The sequence below is a fragment of the Pogona vitticeps genome, chromosome 6 (genome assembly GCF_051106095.1).
Source record: "Pogona vitticeps strain Pit_001003342236 chromosome 6, PviZW2.1, whole genome shotgun sequence".
In the NCBI taxonomy this organism is placed as follows: domain Eukaryota; kingdom Metazoa; phylum Chordata; class Lepidosauria; order Squamata; family Agamidae; genus Pogona; species Pogona vitticeps.
This window is the reverse complement of record NC_135788.1, coordinates 121,537,349-121,561,494: the sequence shown is the minus strand read 5'-3', so window position 1 is coordinate 121,561,494 and position 24,146 is coordinate 121,537,349. Positions and strand designations below refer to the sequence as shown.

Genomic DNA, 24,146 nt, shown 5'->3' with positions numbered 1-24,146 from the left:
TACACTGTTCGTTTTTTAATTGGCCCCCTAATTATGCTTTACTCCTTTAATGGTGTTTTTGATGTTGCTTGTTTTAGCCATCTTTCAGAGTGGTACCATATTTGCTTCTTTCAAAATACAGTATTTGTACAGTACGCTGCTTTTAGCTTTTAAATGCTGTTTTCTGATGTAAGCCACTTGGGTCCTTTCAAAGGAGAAAGGCCAGAGTGAAATCTTTTAAATCTTTTGGCATCCTGGTTCATTGGGAAGAGGGGCCCGGGGCCAGCCTGGTTTGTCCTGAACGGATCCATGGCTGCCGGGAGAAAGGGCACAAGGCCCTCCGGGGCCCCGTTGGCCCTTTTGCCTGTTGCTGGGATCCTGCGGGCGGCTGGTCTGCCCTTCTGAGTCAGACCCGGCTAACAGGTAAGCGGGCAAGGCTGGACCTTGGGTTTCCCCTGCCATCGCCGGCTTGATCCCCTCCTCAGCCGATGCATCAGGTCAATGGGCAATCAACAGATCCAGACGTTGGGGGCCCCCTCCAGAGGGGAAGAAGTCTGCGGGAGGCCAGCTGCCCACGGATGAGCAGAGCTTTGCCAGACTCGGACTCTTCATCCCCTCTCCCTTTGCTTTTGGATTCCTTCCAAAGATCATGTGGACCGTCTCCCCCCCCCCCCGGGCTAGGAAGGGTCCCCTGAACCCAGGGACTCCACCCGCACCCCAGGTCAGTTGGAGACCCTCCGAGAAGAAAGGGAAAGGCTGATCCACGAATCAAAAACGGGTCCTTGTTATTTCACAGGATTTTTATGTGGGATCCTTGCCAAATCCCCATCAAACCACAGCTCCCCATCTATGTCCACAGACAGTAAGCAACAGGGAATTCAGGGATCCCTCGGCGCATGACTTTGCACTGGGGGCAAAAACCAGGTTTGGTTTTTCAGAGTGATACTCTTAATACATACATCTGGTGGAAGAAAGTGGTTTGTGCTTCGAGGGAGCTGCTGCCAACTGGGAGGGAACATGGCTTGGGACTGAAACCAGCCATGCCTCTTGAACCCGCCTCTCGCCGCCACCCATCCACACCAGCTTCGTCCGGTTCAAAGGTCTGGGTCTCGGGGGAGGGGCTCCATGGCCCGAGGGCTCCCCCTTCCACCCCAGCCAGCCATCGGTGGAGGTTCCCCCTTGGGGGGATCCGACAGGGCACCTCCTCTCCCGGCCTCTTACTCACGAGGGACCCTTGCGTGGCCCCTATGACCCTCTTGGGGGCCAGAGCGCAGGCAAGGATGACACCTCACACACACACACCCCCACTGATCTGAAGCAAAAGTGGAGCCTGGCTGGAGAGAGGTGAACCGCCTTGACCCCGTCGTTCAAAGACGCCCTCCATGCAGAGCGGCCTGTTTTGCACAGCTCTGCAGCGGGCGAGGCGCTCCCGGTCTCTCCCATGCACCCAAGCTCCCCAGGCAACCGAATCCACGCCTCGAGGTGGCAGTGATGAAGTCCGAAGAGATGTGGGACCGGGGCTCGGGGGCCTAGGCCGCCCCGCTCTTCCCGGACCTCCCGGGGGCCTTGCCGCCTCCTTCCAGGAGAGTCCGGACCGTGGCCGCCACGCGGGGCAGGCCCTCCTCTTCCAGCACGTGGCAGGGGGAGCAGAGCGACTCCTAGGGAGGGGCAGAGGTTAGTTTGTGCCAGGCAGCCCTTGCCTGCCCATGGAGCCTGGGAGGGGGGGCGGTGGTGGTGGCGGCAGCAGGAACCCTCCTCCCCTTTAGGCAAGGAGCTGTGGCTTTCCCCGCTTCCCAGAGGCTGGTGGCCAGCTCTTCCTTTCAGCCTCTCCACTCCACCCGCCGGCCCCGAGCACAACGGCAGCCCATCTCAAAGGTTGCCCACCTGCAGAGGAGATCTTGGAGCAACTGGGCACATTTTAAACAAGGCCCCCATTTCCACGGGGCGCTCATGTTCCACCTGAGACACGGAACACTTGCCCCCCCCTCTGGTGCAGGGGCAGCTTCTGGTCACCTGCTCAGGTTGGCAGCCAGGAGTCCTGGGTCGCCCCTGCGCTCAGCCAAGCCAGAGGCCCACCATCGTGCCACCTACCCGTGGCAGTCCAGGCGTGCACCTCTGGAGGGGTGGGTGGAGACCCTTGGCCTCTTTTCCTTCTGGGGTGGGGGCATGAAGGAACAGCAACAACCCTCTGCTGAGGAGGGGAAAGAACAGGAGGAGAGCGGCTTCCCTGGACACAGGCATGGCAAAAACAGACAAAAAGGACCCACACGGCCACTGAGCCAAGTTTTGTTTTTTTTAAAAAAACCACAGGAGAAGAACCAAGCAAAGAGAGCGACACAAACGAGGAGGCTGTCCTTCGGAGAAATTCACGTCCTGGCCTTTTACAGTATACAGAAGCAAAGCAAGAAAAAACAAACAGAGGTGTGTCCTCTTTATGAGGCACAACAACAGAAGCACACAGCCAAACACCAAAGTGAAATTATGGGGGTGGGGGTGGGTGGAGAGAGAATTCTAGAGCCCTTTAAAAAGAATTCCATCCTAAGAGGAGGAAAATGATAAATAGAGCACAAAGTATTTACAAATTTCTACATGTGTAAAAAGACAAAATCTTTACAATATTCCTATAATTTCCTTTTTTTTTCCAAATATATATACATATATAATATATATATATATATAAAATATATATGTATAATTTAATATATTTAAGGCAACAAAGGGAGAGACGAGTGGCTGAGATTTGGAAACAGGGTCCAGTAGGAAGCCCCACCCCCACCCCCCGGGAAGGAAGCCTGGGGTCTCTTATACCTGCCTTAAAGGCGTTTCCGTCCAACTGCAGCTTAGTGGCGCTTGGACACTTCGGGAGGGTGGGGGCGAGCTACGACGGTCAAAATCCGCCAACCGACAGCTCTGCTTGGCCGTTGTCGTCCAGGGAGCCGCCTGCCTCCATGGGGGTACCAGAGACAACAGGGGGAGCAGGAGCCAGCCCCTGGCCTGGGGGCAAGAGCTAAAGACCGTCAAATGGCCCAAGAGGCCTCCCCTTGGCCTTCCCATCTTCTTCGCTTTGCCACTCCTCCCTCCCTCTCAGGACCTGCTAAAATTGCATGTTTTAATTAAGGTCAGAGGGTCTCCAGGGCTGGCCTCCAAGGCCGCAGGGCGCCCCCCGGGGCAGCACCGGCAGGAAGGGCAGAGGACTTGGGATGGTAAAAAACCCTTGGCAGAATCGTTCCCCAGGCAGCTGCGGGACCGAGGGGCAGGGCTCATCTCCGGGAAGGGGGATGAGACCCAGAAGTGCCTCGGCTCAAAGGCCGGGATGCCCCCGGGGGTGACCCGAGGACCTGGACAGCAGCTACCCAAAACCCAGCTTGGGGGGGGGGAGATGGCTGCTGGGGGTCGGGACGAGGGAAGCCCCACGCTGAAGGGGTACAAGCAGCCAACAAAGGCAGAGACCTCTAACCACTCTGGGTGTGCCTCTGGGGAAGGGGTGTGATTTGGTTAAAATATGTAGCCTTTTTTTTTTTGGTCAACGTGAAGGGGGGGAATGGCAGCGGTGGCCGCAGCACCACCACCACCAGCCACCGCCGCCAAGGATGGGGTCCCTGGAGCAGCCCAACGGCCCTTGGGCAAGACAGAGGTGGGGGGAGGGTTTTCATGCCCCCCCGGCTCTCCCCAGGATTCCTTCCTCATAGCGACAGGACCGGCGGCGCTTGGCCCTCCCGCTGCAGGCACTGATGCATTTAGTGCAACGTGGCTGAAGTGCAACAGAAGGGGAGGGGAGGGAAAGGGGCCTTGGGGTCCCTTCCCTCCCACGGAACACTTTCCAGTGTCTGGGCACCTCCGTGGTGGGACAAGGCACAGGGGCCATGGGGCAGCGTTGCTGCACCAGGGAACTCCGTCTCCCCCCCCCAGCCACCGCCCTCCCCAGGACAAGGAGCAGGTGGCTGGCGGGACGACTCCAGCACGAGCATCGGGTGGTCCTGAGTTAGTTGGGGAGGGGAGGGGCGCATGGGTGTGACTGGGAAAGGGTTGGGGTCTGTTTTTTAAAAAGAAACATCATGAAATTTCTGGGGAGGGGGAGCTGTTGCCTCTCAAGGAGACCCAAAGGAGGGGCGCGGGCCCCCTCCTGCGAACACTGCCCTCCTCCCTCCCTCCCGAGCCTGAATCACCCCAAGAGGGGCAGGCGGACCGCTGAGGGCCTCCCCGAGGTCTCCCCTCCCGCCTTGGGGGGCCAGGCCCTACCCCTTCTGTGTCCCGGCCTCCACATCCCCTGCCCCCTCAACAGCCCAAGAGCTTGGCATAGGCCAGGTAGAGCAGCAGCATGACACAGACATAGAAGAGGCCAAAGCCGGCGAGGTGCTCGGACAGGGCGGCCGGGGCAGGAGGCCTCCCCACCACCACCGTCGCTGGCCGGGGAGGCGGGAGCAGCAGCAGTAACAAGGCCTCCAGGAGGGGAAGCAAGCCGCGGCTGTTGCCTTGGAGGAGGAGGGCAACGTCGGAGGCAGAGCAGAGGAAGACCTGCAGCGGTGGGAGAGAAAACACAAGGAGGAGGAGGGCGAAAGTACAGAAAGGGACACACACAACCACACACAGGCTCACAAACGAGCAAGGCGGGGGGGGCGGCCCTGCTTGAAAGGGTGTGCAAGTCGGGGTGGGGTGGAAGGAGGTGAGTGGGTGAGGGGGGCACGACCCCGGGAAGGACTGGCTGGGGGCAGGTGGGCTGGAGACCACTTCCAGAGGGGGGGGCTCCCTCAGCAGAGGCACCACGGCTCTGCTCTGCCCTCCCCTCCCTCCCTCCCTCCCGGCTGCAGACGGGCACAAGGCCAGAGCAGCTGCCACCCAAGCGGGCCTCACCTCCGGGATCCCCAGCTGGCGACAGGCAGCCAAGAAGCTCTCCACGTTCTTCCGGCTTTTGATGGCGTTCAGCTTTGGCTGCAGGGAAAGGACAGCAACGGGTGGGGACAAGCCGGGGGTGGGGGTGGGGGTGGGGGCGCGCTACGTTGGCCCCACTGACTGGGCCTGACGGGCGAAGGGCCCACCCAAACCCAGCTGCCTCCAGGGGCACAGAGTCAGCCTGCTCTGGGAGACCCTCTGGTTGGCGAGGAGGGGGCGCACCCGTCTCCCCCGCCCGCAGCTCAAAAAAAGGCTCACTCACCACAGCGGGAGAGGGCACGTGGATGAAGGGCACAGACCGTGGGTGGAGGTGGTTTACCAGCTGGCAGAGGATGACCCCGTTGGCCAGCGCCTCCCCCAGGTCCTCAGCCAGGCTGATGTTCAACTGGGACTCAATGGCCTGGAAAGAGGAAGGAAGGAAGGAAGGAAGGAGGACAGGCAGACGGACAGAGGTGAAAGCGTACAGGCACCGTTTGCCGTAAAAGGGTTGCGGCCCATTCCCAGGGACCAGTGCCGTCCCACCCCCCCAATCCTCACCCCTACAGCCAACTGCAGCAGGAAACCCACCCATGGGGAGCCCGGAAGCGAGGCTTTGAGCTCTAGAGCAGTGGTGTCGAACTGTGGCCCTCCAGATGTTCTTGGACTTCAACTCCCAGAAGCCTTCACCACTACCTCTGCTGGCCAGGATTTCTGGGAGTTGAAGGCCAAGAACATCTGGACGGCCACAGTTCGACACCACTGCAGAGGATCCCACTTTGGGGCCCGTTCACTTGTGTCCCTTCCTGCTCTCGCTCCGGTGTGCCTTCCCTCTTCACCCACCCCTTCTTGCTCAAAACATTTCTCTTGACAGCCCCAAGGGGTACTTCTCCCCCCCCCCCACATACACACACACACCTCTCGGAAGCCCCTGGCTGAGTGCCCTTTGGCTCCGGGTGACAAATCCCAGAGAGGGTTCGGAAGGCCCTCTTGATCACGAGACTTTGGTTCTCTGTAGAATTAAGCCGAGACGCCCCACAGGGCCGGTTCCCCCACCCTATGGGGCAGAAGAGGTGCCGGGGAGGCAGGCTAGAACCGCCCTACCTTTCGCAGCTGGAGGGTGACTTCCCGCTCATCCACTGCCTGGAATCCAGTGCGTGACCTCAGGGGACTGCTAGCCTCAGAAGAGGAGAGATCCGGGGAGAGGGAACCTGGGGACACAAAGCTCAGGATCCACCCACTTCTCCCTGATCAGGGAAGGGCCGCAGCCCGGCGGGACCAGGGGCCATCCGTGCAGCTTGGCATGCCGGAAGTGCTGGGGCGGCTTCAGGGGCCTCTCACTTTTGATAGCCGGAACAGACAGACCTCGGCCCGGCTCGGCTGCAGGTAGAGAGGCTCGCCCCTCCGTGGGGGACCTGCTTCTCACACAGACACAGGTGGCACCCTGAATCTGCAGGGCTGAGGCCAGGAGGAAGGCTGTTGGTCCGCTCTGCCCGGCTCCCAGGGCACCTCTGCTTCCTGAGGCTGCCCTCCGGCCATCCCCCTGCCCCCAAAGGGCGGTGGGCTCCAGAGATCCCTCACAGGTTCTCCCTCAGAGAGCTGAGATAGAGCCTGGACACAAGGAACGGGCCTTTCCTTCCAAAACCCTCCTTCTCCCTCACTTTGGCCCTGACGGCAGCCTCCCTGGGAAGAGGGCGGACTCTCCTCCAGTCGGAGGCTTCTGAACCCCTGTGGCCACCTGCCTCTCCCAGGGCTGTGAATTCCTAGCATCCTCTCCTGAGGGGGGGGGGGGCGGAACAGAACCAGGTGAGGCTTGGGGGCCCCTTCCAAGCCCACAAAGTGATGGTTCTCGATTCCTCACAGTGGTGTCGAACTGTGGCCCTCCAGATGTTCTTGGACTTCAACTCCCAGAAGCCTTCACCACCACCTCTGCTGGCCAGGATTTCTGGGAGTTGAAGGCCAAGAACATCTGGAGGGCCACAGTTCGACACCACTGCTCGGTGCCTATTTCCACACAGGGCTGTCACTCCCAGTCATCTGACCAGCCACTGGCTGACAGAGTTGTTTTCTAATAAGCAATTAGCTCTCGTGACTCGTCACAGCGTTGGGGAAAGCAGTTCACTGCTCTCACGTATTGCGATGGCAGAAAAGCACCCCCTTCTGTTGTTCTTCAGAAGGAACCATGCGGGTGGGGACACTGCCATCAGGATCGATGAGAACGACACAAAACCCGTCAAAAAGACCTTAAATGCCTTTGAGAAGTCCCTTTGACGAGCAAGCGGGCACCACGGCTCGCCCTTTTGCCAGGAAGGCACAAGCGCCTTCTCCCGCTCTGAGCACTTCGGCAGCGTGGTTTCCTTACACTGGTGTTCAAAGGAAAGGAAGAAAGAAAACGGCCTTTCCCGTAACCGGCCAGCCACAACACCGCTTAAGGCGGGCCGTGTCTCCTCTTACACGGGAGGTGCCCTCCTCCGATACGTACCAGAGCCCCGCTGGGTGCTGTGCCGCGACGCCGAGCGGAAAAGGAAGCTGGACGGCCTGTGAAGGGAGCCAGGCTCGCGGGGGGAAGCGGAGGCCACGCCGGAGCTTTGGGGGTGACCGCCGTCTGTGGAGGCAACAACGGGGATGCAGCCCATGACACGTCGGGGAGGGAGGGGGTTGAAGTGGGGGGGAGGGAAGCGCTCAATGAAGCAAGTCCCAGCAGCGGCTGCTATCCCCCCCTCCTGCAGCTGGTGACTCCCAGAGAGAGTCGCGCCCCGGTCCCCAGCCCCTCCAGAAGGGCCACTTCTACTCAGACCTCTGGGGGGGGGGACCCACTTGCAGCTTCGCTCTCCCCAGCCCTTCCCACTGGCTGCCAACACGGCAGGCCACCCGAAAGCCAGGAGACACCCGCACGCCCACCCGCTGCCCCTCCCTTCCGGCTGACCAGGAAGAATCCTACCAGCCCCCCCCCCCCCCGGCCACCCTCCACATCGACTGCACCTGAAGAGGAGCTACCGGCAAAAAGCAGGCTCTGCCTCGGAGAACCAGTGGCCAGCTGGTCAACTCCCTGCAAAAGGCAAAGGGGAAAAGGGATCGCTGAGATAACAACCACTACCACCACCTCCAGCGGGGGGGGGGGGCGGAGGCCCACCTCCTCGACTCTGCCAAGGGAATCAAGCTAGCAAGGCGGGCAAGCGTTGTCACACGCAGGGCCCTCTCCATCTCTCCCTCTCTCCCTCTCTCTCTCTCACACACACACACACATGCACACAGCCAAGCTGTCACCTGGCTATACCTGGCTCCGGTGCTTCAGCTGCGAGAGGCTGCTGCTGCTGCTGCTGCTCTCTGCCAGGCCACTGCGAAGGGGAGAGGAAACCCATCAGAAACAGAAGGGAGGATCACCGCCCAGCAGGCGTCAGCACTGCTGGTGACACAAGGAGCAGCGCTATGCCCCCAACATCCGTCTGCCCGGCACCCCCTTCCCAGCAAGCAATAGATGCCTTTTTTAAAAGGGAGCAAAGATGAGTAACACTAGTAATAGTCCATCAGATCTGAGTTCAAATCCTGTCTCTGCCAGACACAGTGTGGCTTTGGGCTGGCAAGCTCTCCCCCCCCCCACACCCCCTGAAGGAAAAAAGCCAGCACACCCCCTCGCAGGGCTCATGTGCTGAAAAAAAGCCACCAGGCCAATCCTCAGGACTCTGCCAGGGGAAGGGCTTCTGAAACAGGGGAGGAGGAGGAGGAGGGGAGCGGCCAGCCACCCTTCGCAGAAAGGTGGAGGAGGAGGTACGTTCCAGGCGCGCAACCCTGTGGAACCCACAATGCCTGTTTCCAAGGGCAAGGCCACTTGGGGGTCAGGGGAACAGACCGGGGGGGGGTGCTCTTTAATAGGCAGAGGTCTGCCTTACTCAGCTGGGCACAGACTACCATCGTGTGCAGCCACGACCAGCAGTGTAGAACGAGCACAAGAACGCAGCGGCTGGCAAGACACCGCTCCCCTGGAAACCCGCATTGGTGGGCAGAGCAAGTCCGGCCGAGGCAGAAACTGCTTGCAAAGTGGCAGGACCCCTGGGTGCCCCACAGAGGAGCAGGGGGCTGGCAGAGCACCCTTTCCTTGGCCCCCGTACCTGTCCCGCCTCTCGAACCCCTGGTTCCACAGGGGCCGGTGCTGCTGCTGCTGCTGGTGGTGGTGGTGCTGCTGGCGCTCCCTCTCCTGCCAGAGTTGCAGGAGCTCTGGGCGACGGCGCTCCTCGCCAGACGGCTCCGGCCGGGGCATGCTGGTCCCACTGCTGCCCCTGAGAGATGACCAGAGAGCGGGAGACGGTCAGCACATCGGCTCCTCCACTCCAACACATCCCCTGCCCAGGGCAGAACCTGCCTCCCCCTCCCCTGTAAGGCAGGTTGTATGGGACAGACCGAACTATGCTAGGGGGATGGGGGGGGGGAAATCACAAACACCACCACCCCCGCAGGGGAATAACTCAGGCTAGCCTAAGGGACGGAGACCATCCTTGTTCCTCCCCCCCCCCCCGGGAAGAGCGGCCTCTGTTCTGCTCACATTCCAACAGCCAGGAAGCACCACACACCCACTGCTCCCCAAAGTCCAGGGAGGGAAATGGAGTGCTGCCACTGAGACAGATTTAGCCAAGGGAGAGGCATTTGGTAGCTGACACCCTCCAGGTCAACCAGGGGGTGGGCAGCTGAAGCAGCCCCCCCAGCTGAGGATCCCCTGTGAAAAGTGGCATCCACGGGTCCCCTTTCCAAACCTAGAGGACTGAAATGTTGCTCAGAGCTCCCAGCGGGAAAGAGGCCGCCAGGGGGCGTTCCACACCTGCCGGTCAGACCAGACTCTGCCAGTCCTGCTTTCAGGAGGGAAGTCTTCCCGGCCACCTTCTGGTGCTCCTGCAAGAGAACAAGCAGAACACATGGCTCTGGAGGAGAAGGAGGGGAGGGGGGAGGGAAAGGCAGACAGACACACAGAGAGCCCCTGCCAGAAGATAGCCTTCTGGAGACCCTTCTGACAGCTAGCCAGGCCCATACCTCCCTGTGCCCACGACTCCCATGCCAGGCAGGAGCAAACCCAGTTGGCCACCCCTGCCCTTGACCTGCACAACTCAAAGGCCTTCAAACCACCCTAACCCTGCCCTTTCTCGTCGTCCCCGGGAGTTCTGCTGCCTCTACCGCTCCTCCCTGAACAGAGAGAGCAGGAGACCCAGACCGCAGAATCCCTTCCCCTTCTCCTGAAAAAGCTCGGCTCCCAAGAAAGCCCACATGGAAGCCACACTGCCTGCTTGCAGGTAGCCAGCCAGCCAGCCAGCCAGCCAGGAGAAGCCACGGAAGGCCTGGCCGCCGGAGGACGGGGCAGGGTTACCTCAGCAAAGGCCACCCCGTGAGAGTTGCCCAGGGGGGGGCCTGACGCCTCTTCCTCTTCCTCCCCATTGATGCTGCTGTCAATGAAGTCCACTTGCTCTCCATCACCGGCCTCGGCTGCAGCTACAGAGGGAGGAGGAGGAGGATTGGCTTCCGAGGCACCGCCCTCTTCACCTCCCCCCCCCCCCCGCCGGTCTGGATCCAGCAGCAGCCCAGCCTTCTCCCTATGATTCCGACCTGGCCACTCACCGGCCCCCCCGCTTCGCTTCTCCTTCAGCTGCTTGGGGTCCCGGGCCAGCTCAGCGATGCGGAAAGAGAGGTCGGAAAACTCGTCAGTGGACTGGGAGGGGGGGGAGGGAGGGAAGAAGCGCCATCAGTGCCAGAAGGGTGCATGTGTAAAAGGCTCAATCTCAAAAGAGGAGCAGACCCCAAGGTCCCCCCCCTCCATGCCCTCCATGGGACTAAAAGGTGGAGGGAACCCTGGTTTCCCAACTGGAGGCTGCAGAGAGAGAGGGAGGCCACGGCCACGGCCTCTCCTGGAGGTGCTTCCTACCTCATTCCCTGACCACCGCTTGCTCCCGCTGTCCACGCTGTGGAAGCCGGAGTCGAGGCCACCGTACTGCCGGAGGGGATAGAAGTCGTCGGGCAGGCTGTGGGGGGGGGGGCGGGGGGGAGAGAGAAAGGGGCTCAGCCTTCCATTTTCCTAAAACCCCCTCCTGGCTCCTCCGGAAAGGCCAGAACGACACCAGACGCAGCTCTCCTCCTCCTCCTCCTCCTCCCCCCCTTGCCCCAAAGTCTTCCAGACGTGCTGCACAGAAGTGCCTCCTCCTTGAGGGGCACGGGCGGCCCCTCCCCTGCCCTCCCCCTCACCATGTTCCGAAGACAGTGGGCCGGCCCCCTCGGGCAAACTCCGCCAGGTCCGTCCTGGCCTTGCTGCAGGCCTCCATGTGGAGGTATTTGAAGATGTGGATCTTGCCTTTCAAGCAGATCTGCGGGAAAGAGAAAGTGGGGTCACAGCCCAGAAGCCCCTCCTTCCTCCACAGGAGAGGCTCCCGAGAGTCCCCTTCTCTCAAGCAAGCCTTGGGTGCAGATGAAGCCCCGGGCCTGGAAAGAGGAGAAGTAAGGAGCCCACCCCTTCTCTGGACGCCCCTCAAAGAGGCCCAGGGCCTTCCTCAGCACATACAAGGTGGTCCCATCATCCACACACACACACTCCACAGTGGAGAGGGGTGCTTTTGTGTTTAACAAGTGCTGGGTGTTTGCAGTTAACCAGAGGTCGGCTCCCACTCCCCGCAGCCCCCTGGGCAGCTTCCGGCCAGCCCTCCTCTATCCCAACGTACCTGTGCAGGAGGGGACTGTAAGGGGTTGTTCTCCAGAAGAATGCACTGGAGGTGCCGCAGGTGGCGGTAGCAGACGGGGATGCACGCGACACGGTTGCAGGAGAAGTCCAGCCGCACCAGCGGCAACTCAGCCAGCTCTGAGGAGGGAAAACAGGACAGGCACCAGTGTGTGTGTGTGTGTGTGTTTGTGTGTGTTTGTGTGTGTTTGTGTGTGTGTGTGTGTGTGAGAGAGAGAGAGAGAGAGTGTGTGTGTGTGTGTGTGTGTGTGTGAGAGAGTGAGAGAGAGAGAGGGGGGGGGCTGGAGAGAGGAAGAGGTGGCAGGCACCACCTTGGCACTTCTCTTGAAGCAAAGAGAGACCCAGGAGAGGCAAAACCAACCACAGGGGGAGGCGGGAGAAGAGGTTTAATTTCCGATGAGGTTTTCTCAAGACTCTGTTGGGTTTGACCCCACAGAGGACAGGCTGAGATGTCTGGCACTCTGGACATCTCCGGAACTGGGAAACTTTATGGAAGGCCCTGAACAGAAGCCAGCAGAGACCTCGGCTCTGAACCAAGAGGAGAGGCAAAAGCGCTGACCTTCGGGCAGGCTGGTGATCTGGTTCCTCCGGACGTTGAGGTCCCGCAGAGACTCCAGGCCCCCCATGCTGGCAGGGAGAGACTGCAGCTCGTTGCTGCTCACATCCTGCTCAGGGAAAGGAATTCAAAGTTGCAAGAGTGGAGCGCTGCACTCGCACCCCACCCTCCCCTGCAGAAAACAGACCCTGCAGCTGTCTGGAAAAACAGAAGCATGCAAGGGAAGGGAAGGCAGCCACCCCCTGCCCTGTTTAGATGCCTGGGGGTCTCAGGCTGCCCCCGAAGGCAGCAACAGGCTGAAAGCAACTCATCTCGCCAGTCCTGAGACAAGCGTAGCTGCCCGGGGGTGAGAGCCATCCTCCGGGACCTTCTACCACAGGGCCCCACTGCCCGTGGAATCGGGGCCGGGGCGAGAGGACAGGCAGCCTTAGCATGAACTGCCCTCTGCCTTCCCTCCCTCTCTCCCCCTTCCAGGCACCCCCAAATGCTTGGACTTGGGAGGCTTGCTTTCATGTCTGTCTGGCTCACAAAGGAGACCACGCCAGGCTTCCCCATTTGCTTGGCTGTTGCTATGGTGCAGCTGGCGTTTCAATCAACTTTGGTCCAGGTTATTGTCGGTGCTGCTTTAAATTCTTCTGGGCCCGACAAAAAAGCAGGAAGAGGAGGAGGGAACCTTCTGCCCTGGACAGAGTGGTGCCAAGAGGGCCAAAGAGGGATCCAGGGAGGGATGAGCCGGCCGGGCCACAGAGAAGAGCCTACTTGTCTCCCATGGTCTCTCCCACGAGCACGTGTTCTCCTGTTCTTTCTGGGACACCATGGATGGCCGGACACGGGGGGGGGGGGGAGGCGGAGGAATGGATGCCACCAGCAAAGCCCACTCTGATCCTGTCATGTCTGCCTGAGGGAGTAGCCCCCCCCCAAGCAGCAGATGGGCCCCCAAGGTGGTGGGTGAGTGGGCGGGTGGGGCAAGGAATACAGCTGCCCACCCAGTGGAGTTTCTGTACAGTCTCCCCTCCGCTGCGTGTGGTGGACTCACCAGTTGGCGCAGGCTGCTGAGGGAACCGATGTCCTCGGGCAGGGCCGCCAGCTTGTTGTTGCTGGCAATGAGGACTTTGAGGGGCAGGCGGCAAAGGCAGGAGGGCAGGACAGAGAGCTGGTTCCGGCTGCGGGCAGGAGAGGAAGAGGCCGCTGGCAGAGAAGGGGGCACCCCAGGGAGGGGACGCCTGCCTCCCTGCCGGCAAAGCAAGGCACGTGTCCGTGTGCTCATCCATGCTGAGCTCTCCACGGCCCAGGAGAGGGGGGGGAGGGAGGCCTGGGCTCTCAGACCAGGCGGGCGTCTCCCCTGTTGCTTACCTGACGTTCAGGTAGGTGAGGGCTTGGAGGTTGGCGATGGCGGCAGGGATGCTGCGCAGGCAGTTGTGGTAGAGGCTCAGCCCTTCCAAGGACATCAGATGGCAGGCGTCTTCAGGCACCTCGGCAAAACGGTTCCGGGACAGGTCTGCAGAGGAGGAAGACGGGGCGGCTCAGCCCCCAAAGTGCCCTGCCCGCCATCCCTGGGGCCATCCCTGTGACACCCCCCCCCACTGAAGGTCTGCTGCTCCAGTCCAAGAGGGATCATGGGGGGGGGGAGGATATTCACGCAGACTCAGAGGCTTCCATCCTCCCCCTCCCCCCCCGCCATGTACCCAGATCTCAGTGTTGTCTCACCACAGGCTGAAAGGAGGAAGGGCTGCCCCACACAGCCACCTCCAAGGGGGAAAGGGGTAATCTCCCGATCTGTCTTCACCCCGGGAGTGCAGCCACTTCTTCCCCTTTGCAGTAAAGAAGGCAACCGCCTGGTGGGCGACTCCCTCACATGCTAACAAGCCCAAGTGGAAGATGCTCATGCGCTGCATGCAGAAGGCTCGGGTTCAATCCCTGGCAGCCAGCATCTCCAGGCATGGCTGGGCAAGAATCCCACCTGGCACCTGGAGGGGAGCCGTGGCTGCCGGTCAGAGCCGGTGGTAGCAGGGGAAGGGGACCGAGGGTCTGACTCAGGAGAAGCCCCTTCCTCCAGGATCATCCCCCCCCCCCGGTTCTCACCCTTCTTGGGGAGGACCGACGGAAGCCTTCTCTACCTGGAAATACAGCCGGTCCCCGTCTCGCATGGGGCTTCTTCTTCCTTAGCACATTTCAAGACAAGGAGCCTTGGCTAAGCAAGCCTCCCACTGCCATTTGGGTGAGCACGCAGAGCTGGCCAAATCGAGACACTTGCACCATCCCCTCCACAGACACCCTAACGCAGAGGGTCGGACTGGAGTGGGGGATTTCGGCTGGGCATTCTCCCGACTGAGAGGGACAGAAGCGGGGGGGGGGAACAGGGGCCTCAGGCTGGGCTCCTCCACAATGGGCAAGGTCTCCCGAATCTCCAGCCAGACTGACCAGCCCCATCAGCTGATGCAGGCGCGAGGCCAAGACAGGATCAACTACAGAGCTGGCAGCAGCAGGAGCCCTGGCTAGGTTAAGTGGCTGGGTGGGGTGGGTAGGGGGGGTGGCTTTTCCTGCAGGCTCAAAGCCAGTCGGGAGCAACGCCTGAAGGGCCCCCGACTGCCTTGGCCCATGAAGAGCCCAGGACGCCTCTGCAGACTCTCTCCCCCTCCACCCCAGTTCCCAGGGTCTTTCGGAGTGGGGAAGACAAGCTCAAGCCCAAGATGGCCCTCCCTCTTTTATTATGTCTGCTTGGAAGAGAGAGGAGGAAAGGGCTAAGTTGAGCAGCCACACGCCAGCACTTCCGGGCATTCAGGGAAGCCGGGCTGCCCACAGGAAAGAAGGCCGGCCAAGGGCAGCCCTGGGGCTGGAAGAGCGGCCAAAGGTGGGCCACCTCTGCAGGTGGAAGCAGCCCGGACGTCAGAGGAGCCCCAAAGACCCATCTGTTACATACAGCACTGATGTTACCTGTCTGTCATGGGTTTGGAGGGAAAGTTCCAGCCTATGGGGAGTGGAAGGCGGGACATCAGGAGGAGGGGCTGTACTGTATAAATATGTGAAGCCTGTGTGGTGAAGTTAGGAGACGCTGGGATGTGAAGAAGCAGCAGCTGGGAAGAAGAAGCTGGTGTGGGAGTCTGTGTGTCAGACAGGGTACTACTGTGTGTCAGTCAGTACCAACCTGATAGGTTCAGGGTCTGTGCTTTAGTTATAGGCGTTCTGTGTGAACCAAACTGGTGTATGTATGATTGAGACTAAGCCACGTTACTGTATCTTATTCACTTGATCATTTTATTTTCCCTGTGTGTTATGTGAATAAACCTTGTTCTTTATTTGTTAAAAATCCATCCCTGGTCTGTGTGACTTCTTATAGGGAATGGTTGGTGGCAGCTTAGTGAGACTGTGGCATATCCCAGTAGGTCTGGGGTTGTCACACCATCAAGGGTGACCGGAGCTGTCGTGGGCAGTGATGGGCCAGGACTCAGGAGACCCGGGTTCAGATCCCCGCTCTTGGCTACGGAAACTCACTCTGGGTATGTGGAACAGGGGAAAGCCACTCCTTGAAATACCTCACTTACCTTGAAAGCCCTACCAGGGTCACTACAGGTCGGTTCTGACTTGCTAGTGCATAACACAAAGAGCCATCACGGAAACAAAGCAACCTATTTGCAAATGATAGGTGGAGAAAGCTCTTTCTTTGCCATCAGAGGCTTTCAGCAGTTCAAGAATTCCTTCTTCTAATGAGAGATTACCTGTAACACCAGTTTCTGCCCCCCAGGGGAGAACAGATGACCTATGGTTGGCAGGATCTAGCCTGATTTTTCCCTAGCCCCCAATGGAACATATACTCTAGATAAGACGCCTCTGTTAGAACAGGATAGGAATAAAACAGAATAGCTTGGGATCAGATAAGGATGTATTTTATCTCTCCATCTGTTCAATGTCTATGCCGAACATGACCTATAGAAAGCTGGCTTGGAGTCAGATGAAGGGGAAGAGAAAATGGTTAGAAGAAACATTAATAGTCTTAAGATGTGCAGATGACATAAGGTTGCGGAGAGAAAAACAGGAATGACATGAAATTACTACTGATAAAAGTGACAAGAGAAAAATGCAAAAGCAAGACTACAGTTGAATATGAAGACTTCAAAAGTAATGGCTTCAGAAACATTATCTAACTTTAATGCTGCTGGTGAAAAAAATACCAAATTTGTTCCAAGGTTTTCTACACCTTGCTTCAGCCATCACTCCAAATGGAAACTGCAACCAAGAAATCAAAAGAGGACTGAGGCTCAGAAAGGTGCTGGACAAGACCCTTCAGCAGAAGGATGTGCAATAAGGGATGGAGTCCAAAATCATCCATATTATAATACTCCTGATTACTATATAGAGATGTGAAAGCTGGACAGTGAAGAAAACTGACACGAATAAAAGAACTCATTCGAAATGTTGTGTTGGGAGAGAGCTGTACGAGTATGATGGGCTGCCAGAGAGAGAGGAACGGATCCAAACCAAATCAAGCAGAAGTTTTCTTCTTAGAGGTTAAAATGACTAAAGTGAGCCTATAAAACTTAGGACATACTGTGAGAAGACAAGACTCACTTGAAAAGATAAATGCTAGGAAAAGCATGGCTTTTCCTGCTGGAAGGCCAAAGATGAAGACTGAACATGAGATAGACTTAATCAACAAAGAGACCACAGCTTTCAGCTGGCAAGATCTGAGCACAGCCGTTAAGGGCAGGCCCCTCGGACTGACTCATGGGGGTCTCAGTATGTAAGGGGTGACCCCACAACCTCCCTGCCCCCTGGAGCTAAGCACAGCCTGCTCTCCCTCCAGACGGGAAGACGTCAGGAGCCGGGGGGGGGCCCTCTGGAGAGGAGTTCCACTCAGGAATCTGTGGCCCCTTCCAGAACCAGGTTCACAAGCCCTTCCAGACCAGCGGCCTCCTTGTTCCCCCAGCCATCTGAACACTGAGGGGAAGCTTCTCCGGGGGGGGGGGGGCTCTCTCCTTGTTAGATGCTTCGGAATCAGATCCGGTACAATCCTGGCCCGAAGACTGCAAATCCATTCTCCTCCTCCTTCTCCTCAAGGAGTTAAACACTGCCTTTTCTGGGGGTGGGGTGGGTGGAGGGGTGGGAGCCGCCTGGCAAGCGGCGCCAGCCCCCCCTCCAGTGAACAATAGCAACAGAACGGTGCCAGGCCACGTGACTCGCCCCAGGCACAGATGCCCACGATGCAAGCGGAGGGGCTGGGCTGGGCAAACTGTGGGTCAGCCGCATGATCCGGAGGGGGATGGAGGTCTCCCGGGCGACTCAGAAGTGTGTTTGCACACAAGGGGAGCCTGAGGCAGACTCTGTCCGTGTGGCAGGATGAACTGGAGGCTGAGGGAGGACGCATGCCATCAGCTGACTTCTCCTCTGGGCCACGAATCTCCCCACCTCCATGCCTCGAAAAGCAAGCCGGAGGGGGGGCATCCCCGGGCCATCCTGTGGCCTTGCCACGACCCACCTACTTGCACACACTTACAGCGATGCCAGTTTGGTCAGGCTGTCTCATCTGTCTGGGCCTCTGCAAGCTCTCGTCATGTGGGAGACCCTCCACTGCTGCCCCCCCCCAGGCATGGCGCCTGGCTCTTTACTGCTTCAACCCTACCTGACTTTAAGAGACGACACGCACCCCACAAGGCCACGCGCTCCTTTGCGAAGCAAGCAAGGCTGGGGCGCCTCACCAAAAGGCAAGGGCAGCCCCCCCAAGCGTCCGCCCCAGCCCCTTCCCCCGCACTGCCTCCCGTGGTGGCCGTGGCCTTGCCACAGACGTTCCCCCCAAAAATCTGCTGGGTTTCCTGAGAAATTCGACAGCCAAAGCCAGCAAGAGGCAAACTACCCTAAGCAGCACAAACTTGATCAGCCCCAGGGAGAGCCTTCCTTCGAGGGAGTTGTCCCCCCCACACACCCTGGCATCGGGGGGGGGGGGCAGCCTCCCTGGGCTCAGCGGGAAAGGCCTCTGTGACGGGGGAGGCAGGCACCATCTTGCTTCCTGCACATAAAGGGTTGCCTTCTTCTGACTTGGGTGCACGCGCATGCATCCACATGAAGGCAGAGAGGCCGCATGAGCGTGGAGGGCCGAGCAAAAGGGGGCCAGAGCCTCACACACTGCTCACACACCCCCCCCCCCGTGTGCCTGCCTCAGGAAGAGCATCCTGCCAGGATCTAGGTTCCTGCTCAGCTGGGCGAGCGCATGCACCACTTCCCCTTCCCTCCACGCAGCCACTGCGTGAGGTTGAAGCCCCGCCTGTGGACTTTGGTGCCAAGAGCAGGGACCCCGGGCAGGAAGAGGTCAAGGAACCGGTCCGGGATCTGCTCTCTCAAGCCTCCCATTGCGCCACAAGGAGAAGCCACAGTGCTCCCTGGACCTCTGACGGCTGCTGAAGGGGCCCCCGTGGGCCCCCACCCTGGCTAGAGGAGGCCGAGGCGGCGGCAGCAGCAGCAGCAGCAGCAGGAGGGCCTTTGCTCGGGAGGGGGGAACGGGACGGACAGCGGGCCCCGCCAAGCGCCTCTAGTCCCGGCGGGCTGAACCAGCCATGGCACCGGGCAGGCCCCAGCCCCAGCCCTCCGGCCCCTGGCCGCTCTCCTCTCCTCGGGGCTCCTGAGGCCAAGCTGCTCCCTCCGGGCCCCATGGGCCTTTCCGTGGGCCCTCTGGGCGCCCACTTCCTCCCCCTGCACCGCTCAGCCAAGTGTGCCCTGACCCACCCCACCACGAGGCGCCCGGATCCCTCAGGATTTTACGCAGAAGCCCCCACGCCCCCTCCCCCGGGAGGCTGGATCCCCTCTGCAGCACCCCCTTCCTCCACGCCTGTCTGCGGAGGAGGAGGACCAGCCCTCCACCAGGGCCGTGGCCCGAGGGGGGGGCGTCCAGGGAGGCCTTCTCCCTTTGGAAGGAAGAGAGGGGAAGGGGGCCTCCGAGGCAAGGTCTCCCCCCCTGCGCCTTTCCAGCCCACCCCATGGGAAGAGGTGCCGGAGGCAGCACTCCGTGTGGTCTAAGGAAGAGAGAAAACAAAAGGGAGGGGCAGAAGCCGGCCGCAGTCTTCACGGGGGGGGGGGGGCAGGAGGGGCAAGGCCTTCTGCCACCGCTCTCCCTTCCTTTCCCTTCCCTCCCTCCCTCGCTTGCTTTCCTTCCTTCCTTCCTTCCCTCCCTCTTTTCCTTCCTTCCTTCCTTCCTTCCTTCCTTCCTTCCTTCCTTCCTTCCTTCCTTCCTTCCTTCCTTCCTTCCTTCCTTCCTTCCTTCCTTCCTTCCCTCCCTCCCTCCCTCCCTCCCATCCATCCATCCATCCATCCATCCATCCATCCATCCATCCATCCATCCATCCATCCATCCATCCATCCATCCATCCATCCATCCATCCATCCATCCATCCATCCATCCATCCATCCATCCATCCATCCATCCATCCATCCATCCATCCATCCATCCATCCATCCATCCATCCATCCATCCATCCATCCATCCATCCATCCATCCATCCATCCATCCATCCATCCATCATCAGTCCTTGCTGGCTCCCTTCCTTCCTTCCGAAAGAGGCAGACTGCGCCGAGAGCGCCTCTGGCCTCCTTTCGAGCACAGTCAGGCAGAAAGTGGTCTGGGGGCCACCCCCTTGGGACAGCCAGGGGGTGGGCGGGCAGGCAGGCCCCCCGCGCCACACCTTTGCCATCCCTCAGGCCAGAGAGGGCCAACACCAAGGGAGAGACTCCACAGCCTGTCTCTCTGTGGTCAAGGCTGACTCCCTCTCCCACCCACCCCCCGCCCCGCGTCCATTCAGTTCCTCTCCCTCCCTTCCCTTCTGCTCCAACAGGCAAAGGTATTCCAGGGGCCCAAGTCACCTGCCAAGAGTTCAGGTCTGCCCTGGGAGCCTCAGATGGATTTAAAGAAGGGAGAAAGATCTGCTCTTCGAGGGGGGGGGGCGCGACAGAGCCTTGAGTTGCTCTCAGCCGGCCATCCTTATCTCCTCTGTGAGAATCCTCTGCCTCTGGCCTTCCTTTGCAAAGTCAGTCGTGGTCCCCAACTTCCCCCCCCCCGCCCGGCTGCCTCCACTGTGCATTCAGAGCGAGGTCTGCTCTGCTCTGCATCTCACGCCTTCTTAAAGACTGCAATTGGGGGCTCAGAAAGAGGCTGCCTCTCCAGACCAAAGACCTTACTGATCACATTCGGGAGAGAGGGAGAGAAGCAGCTGCTCAGACCTAAAGCCATGCCCCCCCCCTTTACAAAGACAGATCACAGGCAAAAGGGCGGGGGAGGGCCAAAACTGCCAGCAGACTGGGGAAACTCCAGACCCCAGGCTAAAAATATGAATTTTTTAAAACACCAGATGTTTCCTTTCTTGGAGAGAAGAAGAGTGGCTTGAATTGTTGGCTGGCTGTTCCTTTTGTCAGCAGACACAGGTGGAAACCTTTGCAGGGAGCCAGCAGGCGGCTGCTCTGCCCCGGGTGTGTGTGTGTGTGTGTGTGGTGGGACTGGCCCAGTCAAGAGAGGCCCTCTCAGGGCCACGGAGGTGGGAGAAGAAATGGGGAGGGGGCAGGAAGGCTCCCACCCCCTCGGGGGGGCGGGGGCAAAGAAGGCAAGGCACAATCTCCTGGGTCCTCCTTCGGGCGGTCCATCCCACCAGTTCCCTCCCTCCCCAGGGAAGGATCCCATGGTCCATCAGGCATTCTCTGTCCTGCGCTCCCCACCCATGGGCAGGCCCCCTGGCAGGGCTAAAACAGACACCACCCTCCATAAACACCGTGCTGCATTAGGGGGGGGGGAACCTCAGCAAAGCAAACAGCCGCCCAGGGAGACCCACGGGTGCCTTCTAGAATATCACCACCACGCCACCCACACATCCCAGGGAAGAAGTGCCAGCTGAGGTCTGTCCGTTGCCCCCCCTCCCCAAAAAAAAGCATTCCCTGACCTGGTGCCATTGCTGAGGTCAGACACTGACTCCCACAATCCTCTGACCAGACACGGCACCTGGTGTATGTATGCCAGGTGGGAGAAGCCTGGGCAGATTCCTCCCCACCTGCTGCTGATCTCTCCCCATGGAGGGCACAACGGTCATCCCAGTGAAAATGTTTTGGTGCCCAGGTCTCCGCTGCCCGGTTGGCTGAGCTCGGGTCACGTGAAATTAGCGAATGGAAGGAGGAGGTGGAGCAGCCGGGTGAATGGGCAACGGCCCTCTGGGTTCCCCAAAGGAGCTGGCCGGCTCCGTGTCTCCTCCTCCCGGGGTCAGGGCGGGGCGGTTTACGCCTGTCCTTCAGCAAACTCCACGGGGCCGACAGGTATCCTTCCAGCCGTATGCATCCTCAGCATATCCCGGGTGAAAGCCCTGGTGGCCCCTCCACTACCAACCAACCCCCCCAGCAACAGCTGCGTCACGAGGAATCAGAGGCAGACCAGCCCCACACGTCTTCCGCAGGCAGGGCTCGGAAAAGTCCTTCCCAGAATTCCCCCCCCCCCCCGTGGGTGCAACCAGTGGGCCTGCAGCCCAGGCGTGACGGGAGCTGCCCGTTCAGGAGAAGGACCCTCTTCCAAGCCCTGCCCCGGGGGTCGCCTGCTATAATAAGCCCCAGGGTCAGCGATGCAGAGAACGGGGAGGGGGGTGGGGCTCTTCACGGGGGGCCACAAACGCCAAGAGGCTCAGGCCCTGCGCAAAGAGCGGTGTGTGTGTGTCTGTAACCATCCTGTACTGTAGCCGATCACAGGTTTGATTTAAGTTGTGGTTTCGTCTGCTTTTTTTGTTTTTGTTTTATGCCTTAGTTACGGTTTATTATTGAATCTCAGTTTATGTTGTGGGTGTTCTTATTTTAAGCCACCTGGGGAGTGACCAGGGCACTACTTAGATGGGGCAGAAATAGAATTAAACACATAAACTCTCTCCTCCCCCACCCACCTTTCTTTGCTGGTATCCCTTCTTTCCTGGGGGTGGGGTGGGGTGGGGGCAGCTAATTTAAAAGTCAGGTTGTCCCAGCAGTCACCTGCTCGAAGCACCACAACCTGTCAGCAAACCGCTCAGTGTTTGGGCACGAGGTCCAGGAGGAATGTGTGTCCTGAGTCCTTTCTGACAGCCGGTTCCCCCCTCCCCCCCTCCCCGGATGAAAGACACGCTCCCCCAAATTGCACAGGCCAAGAAAAGGCATCCCCTTTCACAGCTGCACCTTTGAAGCTGCCGGGGGTGTGAAATTCCTCCACCCAGGGGAACTGTCCAGCCCTTCCTCTAACAAGAGGCATCATACATGTGCACGTGCACGCCCCTGCAAACACTGAAGCAGTGCTACTACTTTTGGGGGGGGGGGCACACACACAACCCCCACAGTCACAGGAGGGAGTGGGATGCTTCTGAAGCCAGGTTTCCTTTGGGAGGGTGCGCAAGGGGTCCCCGTGGCCCCCATAAAGGACAGGAGGGGTCAGAGCCCTGGCACAGAACAGAGGTGTGTGTGGGTGTGTGGGTGTGTGTGTGTGGGGGGGTCAGAACAGAGGGTGAGGCACAGGAGCCCCCATTCAAGCTCAGGCCGCTCCTCCTCCTCCACCACCACCACCACACTGGAAGGGGTGAGAATACGGGCCGAAGGTGGGCTGTGGGTGCCTGACGGCTGCGCTGGATGGTGAGACTTCCCTCCCCTCCCCGCCCGGGCCCTTCTCTTTCCAAAGCAAGGTCAGGAGGTTCCACTTCTTGCCTCTGAGCGGCTCCATCCCCGCTGGGCCAGGCCTGCTTCAGGCTGAAGCTCAAGGTCCTCCTCTCCCCCCACCTCCTCCCAAGATGTCCCAGACGGCAAAAATTCCCCCCCCCCCCAGGCCAGAACCCAAGAGGCCCACTCACTCCCTTGCCGGGATACTGATCTGGGTCAAAACCCTCCCAGCAGCCATCTGGGATCTGTCAGGGAAAAGTGGCCGGGCTCCCCCTCCCCCCCCAGGAGGAACGTGTTCGGAGCCACCCCGCCGCCACCCCCAGCCACTCGCTTGCTCGCTTAGTTCCCAGCTGGACTTCCTGCCTAATGCCCCCCCCCCGCCTGCCAGAAAGCCTCCTCTGCCAGGGTTTCATGTTATCTGGGAGAGTCTGCTGGACTCTGGGTCAAAATAGATGGGGAAGGTCCTCCGTCCGGCCTCTGGCCTGCTTCTCAGAGCAGGCGGAGATGAGAGGCGGCCTCAAGAGGGGATGAGCAGCCCGGCCTCCAACTCTCCTCTTCAGGGGTGCGAGCGACTGCCGTGGAAGCCACCAGACCAGACCAAGGGGGTCAGTGGAGCCATTTGGGAAGCAGGTGGGGGAGCCGCAGACCGCCCCCTCCCAGGGACAAAGCGACAAAAGCAGACCCCCAGGTCTTGAGACCGCAAGGAGACCTAGACCACCGCGGCAGTGTTTCAAACAGAAGGGATTCTTGGAAGCCCAACCCTGGAACCCCACAGAGCCTAAATGGCCAAGCCTTGAAAGAAGAAGACCACCACCCACAGAGGACACCCTTCCACGCTCAGGGAAAACCCCTCCTCCCAAATCTGTGGGTCACGGACCGAGCTGCAATCCAAATGGAAGTCCCGCAGGCTTACACGGAGCCACAGCAGCCTTTCCTGTCTCCAAACTTGTGTCAGGGTCTGAAAGCTCACACCGAAGGGCAAAGCAGGCGCTTCCCGCTTCCTAACACCAGACCGGAGGATATTCCACAGCGGGCGCTTGTGCCTCGCCCGAGGGAAGGGTCTGCACGTCGGGGCGGCGAGGGCCTTCTGACTGAGCACTCCTAAGCAGAAGGGGGCTTTTGGGGTGACATGGAGGGGAGCAAACAGGATGAGGCTTTCCGATGGTCCCAGGTGGGGTACCCCCTCCCTCCCTCCTCCACCACCACCACTCCCCCTCCCACCAGGCCTCCTCTCGGGACGTTTTCAGGTGCGCGCATGCACACACACCCCCAGCTTGCAAACTAAGCTCAGTCCAACACTTCCAGCAGGGAGCTCACGGTCCAAGGGAAACCCAGTCCCAGACTTGGCTGCCACCCCCCTCACAAACTCTCACCCGCAATGTGTCCAGAAAAGAAAGGAAAAGAGTGTGG

At 59.8% G+C, this 24,146-nt stretch overlaps 1 protein-coding gene across 2 annotated transcripts; it reads right to left on the bottom strand.

Moving 5' to 3' along the window:
• On the bottom strand, positions 1–21,152 carry LRCH4 (leucine rich repeats and calponin homology domain containing 4). 2 transcript variants are annotated; one of them, XM_078378179.1, is made up of 19 exons: positions 14,228–14,372; positions 13,464–13,608; positions 13,147–13,273; positions 12,114–12,219; positions 11,538–11,674; positions 11,068–11,186; positions 10,751–10,847; positions 10,447–10,537; positions 10,199–10,320; positions 9,659–9,729; positions 8,955–9,122; positions 8,123–8,183; positions 7,828–7,894; positions 7,328–7,450; positions 5,950–6,056; positions 5,132–5,269; positions 4,831–4,908; positions 2,071–2,206; positions 1–1,637 (listed from the first exon to the last, which is right to left on the bottom strand). In XM_078378179.1, exons 2-19 carry the CDS (start codon positions 13,556–13,558, stop codon positions 1,225–1,227), a joined length of 2,256 nt encoding a protein of 751 aa, XP_078234305.1. In that variant the 5' UTR covers positions 13,559–13,608; positions 14,228–14,372; the 3' UTR covers positions 1–1,224. The 2 variants fall into 2 exon arrangements, with proteins under 2 accessions (XP_078234305.1, XP_078234306.1); XM_078378180.1 differs by lacking the exons at positions 1–1,637; positions 2,071–2,206; positions 14,228–14,372 and adding exons at positions 2,252–4,494; positions 21,023–21,152.
• Between the last annotated feature and the right edge of the window lie 2,994 nt (positions 21,153–24,146).

Coding starts and splice junctions, on each gene's coding strand:
- LRCH4 (XM_078378179.1), bottom strand. CDS start 13,558: ATGTCCTTGGAAGGGCTGAGCCTCTACCACAACTGCCTGCGCAGCATC. Junction 7,895..8,122: donor AGCTGAAGCACCGGAGCCAG/GTATAGCCAGGT, acceptor TGCCTTTTGCAG/GGAGTTGACCAGCTGGCCAC. Junction 2,207..4,830: donor GCCAGCTGGGGATCCCGGAG/GTGAGGCCCGCT, acceptor GCCTGTGTCCAG/GGAAGCCGCTCTCCTCCTGT.